This window comes from Leucopleurus acutus (genome assembly GCF_964270905.1).
Source record: "Leucopleurus acutus genome assembly, chromosome: 3".
Classification (NCBI taxonomy): Eukaryota; Metazoa; Chordata; class Mammalia; order Artiodactyla; family Delphinidae; genus Leucopleurus; species Leucopleurus acutus.
The window spans coordinates 135,831,221-135,845,588 of NC_139145.1; the positions used below are offsets into that span (position 1 = coordinate 135,831,221).

General features: G+C 37.8%; 1 protein-coding gene across 1 annotated transcript in view; it reads right to left on the bottom strand.

Annotated features, from left to right (window-relative positions):
* Nucleotides 1–14,368, bottom strand: part of ITGA2 (integrin subunit alpha 2) — a 103,672-nt gene that overhangs the window by 12,227 nt on the left and 77,077 nt on the right. Inside the window, exons 17-24 of the mRNA XM_082836794.1 lie at nucleotides 12,173–12,324; nucleotides 9,677–9,787; nucleotides 9,003–9,085; nucleotides 6,992–7,133; nucleotides 5,583–5,675; nucleotides 4,527–4,603; nucleotides 4,357–4,440; nucleotides 888–990 (exon numbers count right to left, since the gene is read on the bottom strand). Of these exons, the coding sequence (XP_082692920.1) occupies nucleotides 888–990; nucleotides 4,357–4,440; nucleotides 4,527–4,603; nucleotides 5,583–5,675; nucleotides 6,992–7,133; nucleotides 9,003–9,085; nucleotides 9,677–9,787; nucleotides 12,173–12,324 (845 nt within the window). The remainder of the gene's footprint in view (nucleotides 1–887; nucleotides 991–4,356; nucleotides 4,441–4,526; nucleotides 4,604–5,582; nucleotides 5,676–6,991; nucleotides 7,134–9,002; nucleotides 9,086–9,676; nucleotides 9,788–12,172; nucleotides 12,325–14,368) is intronic.

Sequence of the window (14,368 nt, forward strand, 5' to 3'; positions counted from 1 at the left end):
TACTACTAATTGACTAAATGTTTCATTAAAGAAGTAGTTGCCAAATACCGTGTACATTTTATAAATTCCAGTATCTGTATCACAAATCAAGACTCCTTTAAGAACTTCTTAAATCACTGAATTATAGAGTTGCAACCATGTGACAGACTTATAGGAAATGTACAAAAATAAAGTGGTAATGACTAAGGATGGTGGATGGATTCTTCCCTTTTTATTTTCCAAAGTTCATGCAATGTTATTATAAAATATTCTCTCATAAATTCATTTCTCTTTATATAACTGAAAACAAACTTTAAATTTGTACTTTGTACTTTACTAATAGCCAATAGAAACTGATTTTAAAATATTTTTGTATACTACTTAGTGTGACTGTACAAAATAAATATTTGTATACAAATGGTGAGCTTCTCAAATAGAAGTGGTTTCCAAGGATAAATTGGCATACTGATTATACTTCAGAGACTTTTGTCCATAGTAATATCATTACATTACTGCTCTGTTGATTAATGTGCAACATTTGCTTTCAAAATACATCAATTATCTCTTACCCAGGACACATAACTATGTACAAAGCCCACCTGTTTACTTATCAATGGTCTACCTTAGTAGTTCTCAAAGTATGGCACCCGGACCAGAAGCATCAGCATCACCTGGGAACTTGTTAGAACTGCACATTGTTAGGTCCACCCCAGACCTTTTGAATCAGAAACACTGGAGATGGAGCCCAGTGACATGTGTTTTAACAAGACTCCAGGTGATTCTAATGCGTGCTCAAGTTTGAGAACCACTGGTATATTTCAACTTCTTTTTACTTTCTTCTTCTCCTCCTGCCCTCATTTTTTCCCCCCTTTCTCTTGATTTTCCATTCTTATGTCAGGTTTACCAACCTTAATGAAGAAGATGAATTTTGGACCAATATCTTCAAAATTGTTCACAATAGAAGGAATATTCCCATCCGAGGAGACTTCATAAAAATTTATGTTGGTAGATCTGTTGGATGATGTTTGTAAAGCCGAATATTTTAGTTATGCTATTGTTCTTGAAGTTTAATACTTCTTTTATCTAAATATCTTCTAGCTTATTTTACAAGTGAAAGAGTTTACATTTAGGTACAAAACATTAAATGAAAACAAATGCTTATTATGGACTTATGATCCAGTTATATATTTCTAAGGCTAAAACAAGTTCCTTTCAAAACATATCCCTTTAATGATTACTCTGCTGAGATTCTTTGTGTTATATGTGTATCAGTTGTAAAGTTTCTAAAATAAGTACAAATGTATTAAGAATTTGTAGTGAAACTCTTCTCAAGATATTATATCTTGACAGGTATGTCAAGATATATTGACAGGTGTGTTAATACAGTGGACACTTGGTCCTTATTGATTGGATGAATGGATTTATAAGGCAGAGGATTTTGCACTTGGTATGATGGCTGAAATACCATGATAAGATATCGGGCATTAGCTCCTACACTACTCATCATGGATGCCTGTGAAACGGGGTATACATTTTATTTATTATTCCTTCTCCCTGTCTTCCCTAGTTCCAAACCAGCTCTGACACTTTGGTCTGAATTGGGGTTGGTCAGTCTGTTTCCACCACTGACCATACAGACCATCTCTAAGGTGGCTGACCCAGGAGTTTTATTAGACTAGGCCTAGAGGCACTGGCCTAATTGGACTTCTTTGCTTGGGGCTGCTGAGTAGGGTTTGCAAGTGAAGTGATGACCAGGCCAGAGGGAACCCCACAGGACCACTCAGACTGGAAGGTAACTGAATACCATTCCCTCTCTTCACTCGTTTCTGGGAATCTGAGGATGGATTTCAACTAGGGTAGCTTCATTGAGGGGTGGAGGGTAGAGAGCAGGGATGGGAGTCTGAGAAGCAATATTTATTCCCAACAGAATTTATCCTAACTACAGGATGTTGATTCCGTTTCCTTAAAAAAAAAAAAAAATTGGACTGGATATTTTCTGAGATAGAGTTGTTTGGTTTCTTTACTGAAAATCTTGCCTTTTTCTTTTTTTATGCCTTAGAATATTTTCCCAAATTCTCAAAAGGAAAATATGCCATAGGGACTTAAATAGATGTAGCATTTGTCAAGGTTATGTCTTTGAGAGGAAACAATGATTTGTCAGCCTTACATGGAAAATGGGAAAATGGACTAGGATTTAAAACAGAAAGCCTGACCCCAATAAAAATTAATTACAATAAAAGAAAATAAAACAGAAAGTCTGGCTGTATGTCCATGAATTATTCCCTTTGCCTTCCAGAAGATCTTTGTGCGAGCCCCTAAGTATGGCCAGTTTTTAAACTGATTAATATGCTCTGTGTTTGCACTTTAAAGAGATCCAGTATTTTTCCATGTTACTTAAGTGCTCCTTCAGTTACTTAAATATTGATCAATATATTTATATTAGCAGTTAGCTATACTAGGCAGATCTTGTTTTAGAAGTAATTCTACTGTCATCTATTTCCATCCATGTTACTTAAGTGCTCCTTCAGTTACTTAAATATTGATCAATATATTTATATTAGCAGTTAGCTATACTAGGCAGATCTTGTTTTAGAAGTAATTCTACTGTCATCTATTTCCATCCATCATATTTGCACAAAATAATTACACACTTAGACAGTATCAAAGTGATTCCTAAGGGATATACTCAATAATTGGGTAGGACTTGTTTTCAAAAAAAGTAAACTCTGTGTGTGTGTGTGTGTGTGTGTATGATGCATATATCCTGGTAGATAAATAAACCCTGTATCTGGAAGGTATTCTGAAAACAGTCAAGTTAGTCATCTACAAAATGACCAGAGGAGATGCGGAGGGATGATTTCACTTTTCGTTGTGTACGTTTCTGTCATGTTTGGATTTTCTATCCATGTACATTTAATATCTTTTTTTACAAAAGACATTAAGAGAAATTACCTGAGAGGTAGGATTAGGAGCCACTTTAGCTTTATTCCTTATAATTCTCCATACTTTTTTTAACTGCATGATATAATTAAAAGAATATGAGAATGTCTGAGAATCCAATTTACCATCACAAAAAATACATAGCTAAGATGTTAGTAAAAGTGAAGTCCCACTTCAGTATTTTATTTATTTCATCTTAAAATATCTGAAAAAAATTGGCCATGGTGGGAGAATGGAATTAGAAAAAGGCTCTATTAACAAAAAGCATTTAGGATGAGAAAGAAGCATTAAAGGTAGGAAGAAAAAGAATCAGGTAATGTGGTGCTATCAATCTCTTTGGCTGCATCTGTTTTCAGTTACTTATTTTAGCAGCTGAGGGCCCTTTGAAATCTGCAGTTACTGAATAATTTTTCAGGGATGGATGACTTGGGCTATACTTTGTTTCTGCTTTTGCTGTTTGCAACTCACTCGATAAGGAAGCATTCTTTTCATCTTCGCTCATGGGTCTCTAGCTCTAGACATAATGACATATTTTCCTTTTTGTTTTTGCTCAGGGATCTGTTGGATGATCTACATATTCCATGCTGTAGGGGCTGGAGTGATGTTAGAGAAATCTGCGGTCACTGGACACTTTGAAGTGTGGCTCCTTGGGGATATGCTGCTGCGTGTTTTCCAGGGGTCACTGATCTGTGCTGCGAAGCTGCCTTAGTGTTTCAGCAGGTAGAGAACTCTGGTTCCCAGGCTCGGAAATGGGTGTCCCCTGCAGCCTGTGTACCTGCATAGCTGTGCCCCAATGTGTCTGTGCCCATGAACCCACTTCCCTTCTTGAAGGTGATCCTATTAGCACCTGTGGTGTCTATACGTTATTCACCTCTCAAGACACATGTCTCTGAACAATTCAAGATAACTGGTATCCACTAGTACCATTTTGAAAAATGCCTAATTTTCTCCTGGTTGGAAGAAACCCCTAATCTGCTATGTCAGGAATTTTCCAACCAGAAACTAATTTTCTGTAACTAGATTCAGTATTTGTGTTTGGGGCTTCAACGTCCAGGAGTGGGGACATTGCCTGAGATCTCACGTGGACAGTAGGACACAGGCGTGGAGAAGGAAGTGGTGGCAGCTCCTCGGGGCCCTGCGAGTTCTGCTTTGACAGCTTGTCCGAGGGCCTGCGGGGGAGTTTCCCTCGGCGTGTGACAGAGGATTATTCCTTTGTCTTTCTGGTGTTGCTCTTAGTCAATACCTAAAGGGTCCCTCAAGATTCCCCTAGGCACGAGTTTGTCCCTGGACTTCTGTTTTAGTTGACAAGGAGGAAATATTTTAATTCAAATTCCCCAGTTAAGAATGAGCATATAGAGGACTTGTTCAGTCATGAACCAAATATGTTAAGAGCCAGAGTGATGTCCATGGTCACAGGCTGCCCACTGTTTGACCTACCTTGTTATGTGAATTTCGGCATCATACAGCAGAGAGAGTTTGAAGTTGACTGAATTATCTGCCTTGTTTTCCTCGTAGCTTTCACTATTGAAAGGAACATGAGGAAATTACTGAAAGAGAAATATTAGAAAAGCCTCCCATCATTAATTCATGACTTCATCATGTTTTACCTTAAGGCTTGGAAACTGACAGAGGCCTGATTCTGAAGGTTTTGAAGATTGAAGTCGAAGTTAATAGTGAAAGTCACCTATACACAAAATGAAAATTCATCAATCTATGACGCTTTGTGCTCCGGGACCAACATGAAAAAAAAAAGTGGCCCATAAAAGTAAACTCACTCCCATTTGATTCTGAATTTTATAAACCTTAAGCTTTATAATTTGTAGAATATCTATGTATTTGTCCACCTTACCTTACCTTCAGAATAGAACTGAATTCACCTGACATATATATACAACACATCACAGGCACTTACACTTATCTGAATTTGAAGGCTTTGTGCTGATGTAAAATTTGCTTACCAGGGGTTAAAAATGATATCCATGACTCTGTAAAGCACTTTGACCAGTGTTGGTCAATGTGTTCAGAAATAAAGAACTTTCTATATCGTATGTGCCTTTGGGAATGAACTGCACAGGGGAAAATCCCACTTTTGTTAATAACTTAAAGAAAACATGCAGATATTTAAAAACTTCCTCTAAATATGCAGGCAACATTGATAGTCAAATGGATAAAGAAGATGTGGTACATATATACAATGAAATATTACTCAGCCATAAAAAGGAACGAAATTGGGTCATTTGTAGAGATGTGGATGGACACAGAGACTGTCATACAGAGTGAAGTAAGTCAGAAAGAAAAACAAATATCGTATATTAACGCATATATGTGGAACCTAGAAAAATGGTACAGATGAACCGGTTTGCAGGGCAGAAACTGAGACACAGATGTAGAGAACAAACGTATGGACACCAAGGGGGGAAAGTGGCGGGGCAGTGGTGGTGGGATGAATTGGGAGATTGGGATGAACATATATATACTGATGTGTATAAAATCGGTAACTAATAAGAACCTGCTGTATAAAAAATATAAATTAAAAAAAACACATGCAGGCAGTTATTTTGTGGTGCCTATCAAATGACGATACCTAATAAAGATGGTTCATTGGTTAACACCGATGGCAAGGAGGGGCCAGCATGGATTTAAAGATAAAATGCAAGGTGTACCTGTTGTTCCCTTTTTAAAGCAGGGTAGCCCACATTGCAGGTAACAGACTTCTGAGATGAAGCAATCTGGCATGTCACTTCTGTCCCATCAACCTGAATGAGACCAAGGAAACAATGATCAATTAGTATGCAATGTGTGTATGCACACACACATACATGCTGAAGGATGTATAAACTACCTGGAAATTCCAGCAGAAAGGTTGGTTCACACCAAGACTTGAAAATTTTATATGAATTGTCCCAGTGGCTAACATACTATTTTTTTTTTTGCGGTACGCGGGCTTCTCACTGTTGTGGCCTCTCCCGTTGCGGAGCACAGGCTCCGGACATGCAGGCTCAGTGGCCATGGCTCATGGGCCCAGCCACTCCGCGGCATGTGGGATCTTCCCGGACCGGGGCATGAAACCGTATCCCTTGCATTGGCAGGCGGACTCGCAACAACTGCGCCACCAGGGAAGCCCCTAACATACTATTTTTTTATTGCTAAGCAGGACACCCAACAAGACAAAGGAGAGGTCAAATACTGGAATTTTACCCAGAAATAAATCATATTTCTTATATTTTAGAAGCACAAAATAACTTTAATCCACTATTTAGAAATGCTGTCTTTAATGCATACTTTTCTCTCAGTATATTTTCAAAGTTGTAGTTTCAAGAGAAAGACAAATACAGTTTTTGTTTATACCTTAAATAATTTAAAGAATCATTTTAGTTTTCCTCAGGATTTTTTCTCTTTAAAATAAGTTGTCATTTGGCACAAGAAATTTAAACACTTAAGTCAGAATAGGTTTAGAACACTAAATCTATTAAGTTCACATTGACTTTAAACTGGATGAAACTATTTTTTAATCCTTTCATCAAACAGTGAATTTGGAAAATCTCAGCTTTTTCCTTCTCTCCTTTTCACTGCTTGGTGGCAGAGGAGGGACCAGAGGGACATTCATGGGCAAGTGTGTTCCTGCTATAGCGATCAAGTCAACATGATTAACTGATCTCATTGGAATGCGGCATCTTGGCAGCAGCAAGACCTGTGGTTACTAAGCTCTGGCTGAGCTGTGGGACTCTAATTTCTCAGAGCAAGTGCAGCTCCCAGCATCTGTGCGGCACCGAGGAAGCCTCATCACACAGATGGCTTGAGGAGAGTTTATGGTAGAGTCTGGCTACTACTGCCAAGTGTCAGGGCAAAGGAAAACTGACCCAAGCTGTGAAGCAGAATTGGTCTAGATACACAGCCAGGATATGTTCCCAAGTGGTTAAACTAGTTGGGAGCCACAAGTCAGGACTGATCATGCTCAGGGTTAAGGTGTTTCTTCAGAAAACACAGAGGACATGGAGATTTGAGTATAAGGGAGACGGTAATTGACAACAAGTAGGAAACAGATCAGTTAACACAGGGTGCTTTCACATACCGGCATGGACCAGGAAGCAAAAAACAGATTTTCTGAAAAATCAACAACAATCCCACTGTTGTATGCACTTTCCTTTTTGTTTTTCAGTGTTACTGAAAATGTTAACCTTTTGTTTTGGTTGCTGACAATGAAGGGCTGTTGTCTGTTAAAAGTAAAAAGGAGAAAAAGAAAGTCATTACAGTTTTTTTTTAAAAAAGCTAGTATTCAAATACTTTACTCATTAAAAAAAACTCTTTAGATTTACTATTTAGAAGACTGAGAAAATTGCTTAATAATAAATTATCTTCATAGTAAAATAATATTGACAATGAATGACTAAATGCTACTGGATTTTCTTTTTTGTTGCTTTTAATTACATTGCAGAAAAAAGCACCATCCAAATACAAGTGGTTTTATATTTCTTAGTGTTTTACTTTTATATGGATGAGAGAAATTGAAATTTATGTTTTTATTTAATTTTTTTATTGACGTATAGTTGATTTACAATATTATATTAGTTTCAGGTGTACAACATAGCAATTCAATCTTTTCAGAGATTATACTCCATTCAAAGTTATTACAAAATAATGGCTATATTTTGCTGTGCTGTACAATATATGCTTATTACTTATCTATTTTATACATGGTAGTTTGTATCGCTTAATCCCCTACCTCTGTCTTTCCCCTTCCTCCTTCCCTCTGCCCACTGGTAACCACTAGTTTATTATTTTTAACTGTGAGTCTATTTCTATCTTGCTATATACGTTTGTTTTATTTTTTAGATTCGCTATATAAGTTAGAACATAAAGTATTTGTCTTTCTCTGACTTATTTCATGAAGCATAATATGCTCTAGGTCCATCTGTGTTTATTACAAGTGGCAGAATTTTATCCTTTCTATGGCTGAGTAATATTCCACGGGCCCAGCCGCTCCACGGTATGTGGGATCCTCCCGGACCGGGGTATGAACCCGTGTCCCCTGCATCGGCAGGCGGACTCTCAACCACTGCGCCACCAGGGAAGCCCCAGTTGTTTGGTTTTTTGAGTTGTATGAGTTGTTTATATAGTTTGGATATTAACCCCTTATTGGTCATATCATTTACAAATATTTTCTCCCATTCAGTGAGTTGTCTTTTTGTTTTGTCAGTGGTTTCCTTTGCTGTGCATAAGCCCTTAAATTTAATTAGATCCCATTTATTTATTTTTGCTTTTATTTCTTTTGTCTTAGGAGACAGAAAAAATACTGCTACAATTTATGTCAAAGAGTGTTCTGCCTATGTACTCTTCTAGGAGTTTTATGGTTTCAGGTCCTTACTCCATTTTGTGTTTATTTTTGTATATGATATGAGAAAATGTTCTAATTTTATTCTTTTACATGTAGCTGTCCAGCCTTCTCAGCACCACTTATTGAAGGGATTGTCTTTTCTCCATTGTATATTCTTGCCTGTGTCATAGACTAATTGATCATAAATACATGGGTTTATTTCAGGACTCTCTATTATGTTCCAATGATCTATATATGTGTTTTTGTGCCAGTACCATGCTCTTTTAATTACTGTAGCTTTGTAGCATAGTCTGAAGACACTTCTAACTTTGTTTTTTTTCTCAAGATTGCTTTGACAATTTGGGGTCTTCTGTGGTTCCATATAAATTTTAGAATTATTTGTTCTAGTTCTGTGAAAAATGTCATGGGCATTTTGATAGAGATTGCATTAAATCTATAGTTTGCTTCGGGCAGTATGGACATTTTAACAAAATTAATTCTTCCAATCCAAGAGCACAGGATATCTTTCCATTTCTTTGGATCATTTTCAGATTCCTTCATCAATGTTTTATAGTTTTCAGAGTATAGGTCTTTCACCTCCTTGGTTAAGTTTATTCCTAGATACTTTGAAATTTAGATTTTAAAGGTTTTTAAGAGTTATAGATGTTTCTTTTATAGAAAAAATTCTCTATAAACATTCACCCAAATGAAGTAATCTAATGTGTCTTTTATTTCTACAGTTTTCACTGAACTTTAAAGGAAAACTTACTGAGCTGCTGGCAGCTGTTGAACATCTAGAACTAGATCAGAGATGCAAACTCCATCATCACCACAATCTTTATAGAAAGGGATCTACAAAAAAGGAAAAATAATCCCAGAAATTTACTCTTGAGTTAAGAAAGCAAACTGTGGAAGAACATATATAGTATTACTCCATTTACATAAAGTTCAAAACCATGCAGAACTAAACAATGTTTTAGGAACATATACATGTTTAGCAACATCAGAAAGAAAAGCATTGATAAATGCAAAATTCAAGATGATGATTTGCTTTAGGGGAACAAGATAAAAGTGGGTATGATGGGGTGGGGAGTGATACAGAGAATTTCAGAGGTATTGGTACCATTTTATTTTTTTTAAGTGGGTGGTGAGCACAAGGTGTTCACTTTATTGTTATTTATTTCTTCAACAAACATTTATTGAGCACCTGTGGTGGGCCAAACACTGCTCAAGGTGCTGGGAATAGAGCAGGGAACAAGGAAAACAAAAATCCCTGCCTTCATGGAAATTACATGCTGGTAAACTTTACATATAAGTAACTGTATTTCAGTTAGAAAATTAACAACTTAAAGGCTATGTCCTAAGTAGCCTTCAAACACTAAGGCAGTGACTGTGAAACTTTGTCAGCTAGTCTGAATTCCAAGAAGGGCAAACCACACTTACACTGAAGACCTTGACTGTCTCAGAGTAGGCTTCAAGGGCAGGGTTAGTGCCAGGGTTTTCCAGACTGATGTTCACACACAGATCCAGAGAGCTGACAACATCAGAGGGCTCCTAAACACACACATGCACAGAGTCAGTTGATTAGGGCACGGCAGCTTCAAAACAAGAAAACAACCACAAATGTGTTCATGATTAAGGACACAGTCTACTCTCAATCATGCAGAATAGCTCTGTTTTGAATTTTCAAGGGTCTTGCTTCTTCACTTCTAAGTCTGCTCTTAGCCTCTCCACTTCTAAGAGACTTAAAAACCTGGGCTCAGTAAAAATTTGAAGCAATAATTCTTAGTTAAGCTCATCAGTAATCTCATTATTTATACACAATTATCAATATTTAGATGAGATGTCCAGTTTTAAATGCTCAGAAGACCCCTCTGTCATTACCAAGCTCTGGGGCTGTTGGCCATGTTCTTCCAATTCCTATTGCCAAGACTTATGGAGTCCTTAGGTGTCCTGACCAAATCTCTGGAAGAGAATATTAGGACCTACAAGGGAAAGAAGTGCCCAGGGTTGGCTGTCAGGAATGGACAAGGGGACTACCTTCCTTAGAACCTAACTTTAGTCTACAAAACCAGATAAAGTGTTTCCCACACTTCAAACCAAGCTCCCCAACTTCTGGCCTAGCTGACTGTTAGTGGCTGAACTGCTCTTTGCACATAGAAGATGATGCACGTATCACTCTACAGACATTAAAACCAACGCTGTCCAGCTACAAGTACATTTCCTCTTTGTCTTTAGTAAAAACAGTGGAGGATTTGCAGTGTTCCAGGAGGCCTGGGCCGCTTCCGGTTTTTGAGGTTTCCTGTCTATTGAAAAATGAAAATAATGCTAAAACAGGGTTGCAAATGCCATCTAGCATTCTTCTTCAAGAAAGAACAATGTCTGTACAATGGTAAGCACTAAAAATGAAGTCTGCATTTTCCTAGAAGTGGTGTCTTTATTATCTCTTAGTTCATTCACAGGCAGGACTTACTCCTATCTTGAGCCCTTTTGGAGGGGCCTGACCACTACAATGGCTTCCTGACTACAAGGAAATGTGTCCTCGGCTGGCTGCAGGGTTGGCACATAGGATGGACTTTGGTATTGATAGCAAATGTGGTGTGTTACGTGGAACACCTGTGGTCTTAGCTGACCACAATAACACACATCTCGTAAAAACTTCACCAATATACATGTCAGAGAACAGGAGATATATCTATATACACACATACATACATATACCACAGCCTGGCTGTCTTCATTCCCCCACAATGGATTACACATTTAATTTGATCCACCACTTAGCACAAGGGTAAGAGAAAATGGAATCTGGCTTTTATTCCTTTAAAGAAGCTGTATAATTGGCACATTAACAACAACAAAAAAGTCCAGACCTTCACAAAGAAGAAACCTTCAACTTGAATATAAATAACTCAACTGATTTTAGTCCATCCGACCATTAACTTTGTTTCTCCAACTCTTATACTTAGCATTTCTTGAGATGTTATCTCTGTACCATCCATCTACATCAGAAGTATTTGGGGATGCCCCTTAGACCTACGCATTCCTTGGACCTTCAAACCCAAATTTCTGGTAGTGGGGTTCCAGAATATCCATTTTATAAAAGTTTCCTAGGGCTTCCCCGGTGGCGCAGTGGTTGAGAGTCCGCCTGCCGATGCCAGGGGACACGGGTTCGTGCCCCGGTCCGGGAAGATCCCACATGCCGCGGAGCGGCTGGGCCCGTGAGCCATGGCCGCTGAGCCTGCGCGTCTGGAGCCTGTGCTCCACAACGGGAGAGGCCACAACAGTGAGAGGCCCATGTACCGCCAAAAAAAAAAAAAAAAGTTTCCTGAGTAAATTACACTTTCAAATACCATTACATGGTTTCTAGGGGGAAATATTCATGTAATTTATAAAATAGATTTTCTTTTAGTTTTCTCCTGAGAAGCACTTTTCCTACTTGGGAGAGTTTCAAAATCCATGTGAACTGTAGTAATTATGGCATAAGATTATAGCCAATAATTTTTACCTCATAATCTACCATCCTTCACCTATATCAATTTAATCCAATAATGGAAAGGACAATTAGAATTGTCCTTTTCAGTCGTTTAAAAATAAATAAAATTTCTCCTCATATGAAAATGTCAAAATAAAATTTATTGTCAACTAAAAGTTCTTCCTGTTAAACATTTAAGAAAGCACTGTCCTTGATTTCTTTAAGAATCTTATTTTCAGCCCTTTTACTTGCAATCCCAAATAAAATTTAATGCAACTAACTTACACAGTAATAGAATGTGACCGTATATACTAGTATAAAGGAAGTACACTCCTGTTCATAGATAAGAAAAGCATTAACTAGAAGAACAAGCATTTATCTAACTCCTAAGCTTCCATTTTAGGCTTTCGCCATCCATTAGTCTTTAAGAAGAAATGAGATGAAAGGGAGGACCGAGGCCTCACCTGTATGTGGATGACGTACTCAGAGCAACTCTGTGCTTGGTTTACTATCATGGTCTTCTGCAAGCACCTTTCATTATTTTCTTTAAATAATCCCCTGGAGGTTACTCTGGGTGAATATTGGTCTGCATCAATTGTGATGTTATATACAATGGCTGTAATAAAAGTCATAAAGCAATGTTATTACAAATAAACTTCTAAGGAAAAAGCATCCCTGTTTTATCGTGTCTTACTGGGTAAAGTCTTTGACTTCAAGAAAACAAAAACCAGTCTTTCTATTGATGGCCTGTGAACCATGGATGGCCTATGATATTTGTAATTCTAGTTCTGGTATGATGTGTCAATACGTGACTGTGGATGCAAAGAAATGTGATTCAAAGAAACATGGCTTGATGCAGTGGAAGGAAAAGTAGATTCGCCCCCAGGAAATCTACTGAATGAAGTTGGTCAAATTACTTCCTCAAATACCGGTTTCATTGTCCATAAAGTGGTGACGTGAAAAGGAAAGGAACTGTTGAGTGCCTACAATTGAACACATTCTTATATGTTATCTTATACAAGTTTTACAGTAAACCTGGAACGTGGATATTATTATCCTATTTTTCAGATTATGAGCAGAATATTATCCTATTTTTCAAAATAATTCACCTCAGTTCATACAGCTAGGGCATGGTCAGAAATAAAGTTTGGGTAATTTTGAAATCAGATCCCATGTTCCTGCTGTTTCTATGCAGTTTTGAGGATTCACTGTTATTTGAGGATGAAGTTAGATACTCTAAGGGGACATGTATAGTGCCTGGCATATTCTAGATGCTTACTTGGGGGAAGGCATGTAACACTGCAGTAACAAGTTTTGAATCAGATGGATGCTTTGAATCCTAATCCCACCATTTACGAGCTTTAGGCAATTTGCTTAACCTCTTTGAACCTCCATTTCCTCACCTATCAAACAGAGATAATAATACTAACCTAGGGAAATGGAAATGAGAAATGTGATAAAAATTGAGGTCAGTAGCCAATGTCCAAACTATCAGAACCTTCAATAAAGTCTGCTGGCTACATGTCCAAAACTGAGAGAGAAGATCTGATACTATTAATAGCATCAAATGCCTTATTTGGGAGTACTCTGTCTTATTACTTCCACTATTTTAAAGGTTGAATATACTTCCAAAAGCATTCTATGCGTTACCTTTCAAGTATCTGTTAGAAGTGATGTATAATTTTTCTTGCTCCGATGACTTAATGAGGTTAACAAAGATAAAATACAAAGGAATCAAGAACTAAAAATAAATGGTGAAAATAAAGCAAAGGACAAGTTATGCTGGGGAAGTGATTGTGGCTAGGACAAAGTTAGTAGGTGTGGTAATTATACTGTTTTATTTTTTTTCCAACAGCTTGGTAAAAATGATACATAGTCACGTAGGCAATATAATAATCCTTTTAATGTTATTCGCTTTAAACTGGAGTGTGCACCTGACGCAATAAATAACAGAAGCCACATGCTTTATAAATTCACCTTTCAAAGTCACAGAGTTGGGATTCCTGTCTTACATACTATTATTGCCAGGTAATTAAGTGACAAATGATCATGACTGTGTGGACCTAAGGCATTAAGAAGAAGGATTCAAAGGGAAAGATGCCCAGTAGCAGGAGACCCTAGACAGTGAGTGGAAGGGAATGAAATTCTCAAAGCAGAACGCCCTTTTTGAGTGTGTGGCAACAGAAGAGGTGAAGTACAGTCAAAAATTGGGAGGAAGGGCTTCCCTGGTGGCGCAGTGGTTGAGAGTCCGCCTGCCGATGCAGGGGACACGGGTTCGTGCCGCGGTCCGGGAAGATCCCACATGCCGCGGAGCGGCTGGGCCCGTGAGCCATGGCCGCTGAGCCTGTGCGTCTGGAGCCTGTGCTCCGCAACGGGAGAGGCCACAGCAGTGAGAGGCCCACGTACCGCAAAAAATAAAAACAAACAAACAAACAAAAAATTGGGAGGAAGATACATGAGACAAATCCATGCTTCAGGGCCAGGAGAGGTGACCTACCAGTCATTTCTGCCAACTAATAGATTTTCCAAATTAATCTTTTATATTTAATGTTTTATTCCCCCAGATTCATTGAAATATCATTGACATATAACATTGTGTAAGTTTAAGGTATACAACATAGCGATTTTATATATTGCAAAATAATTACCACAATTAAGTG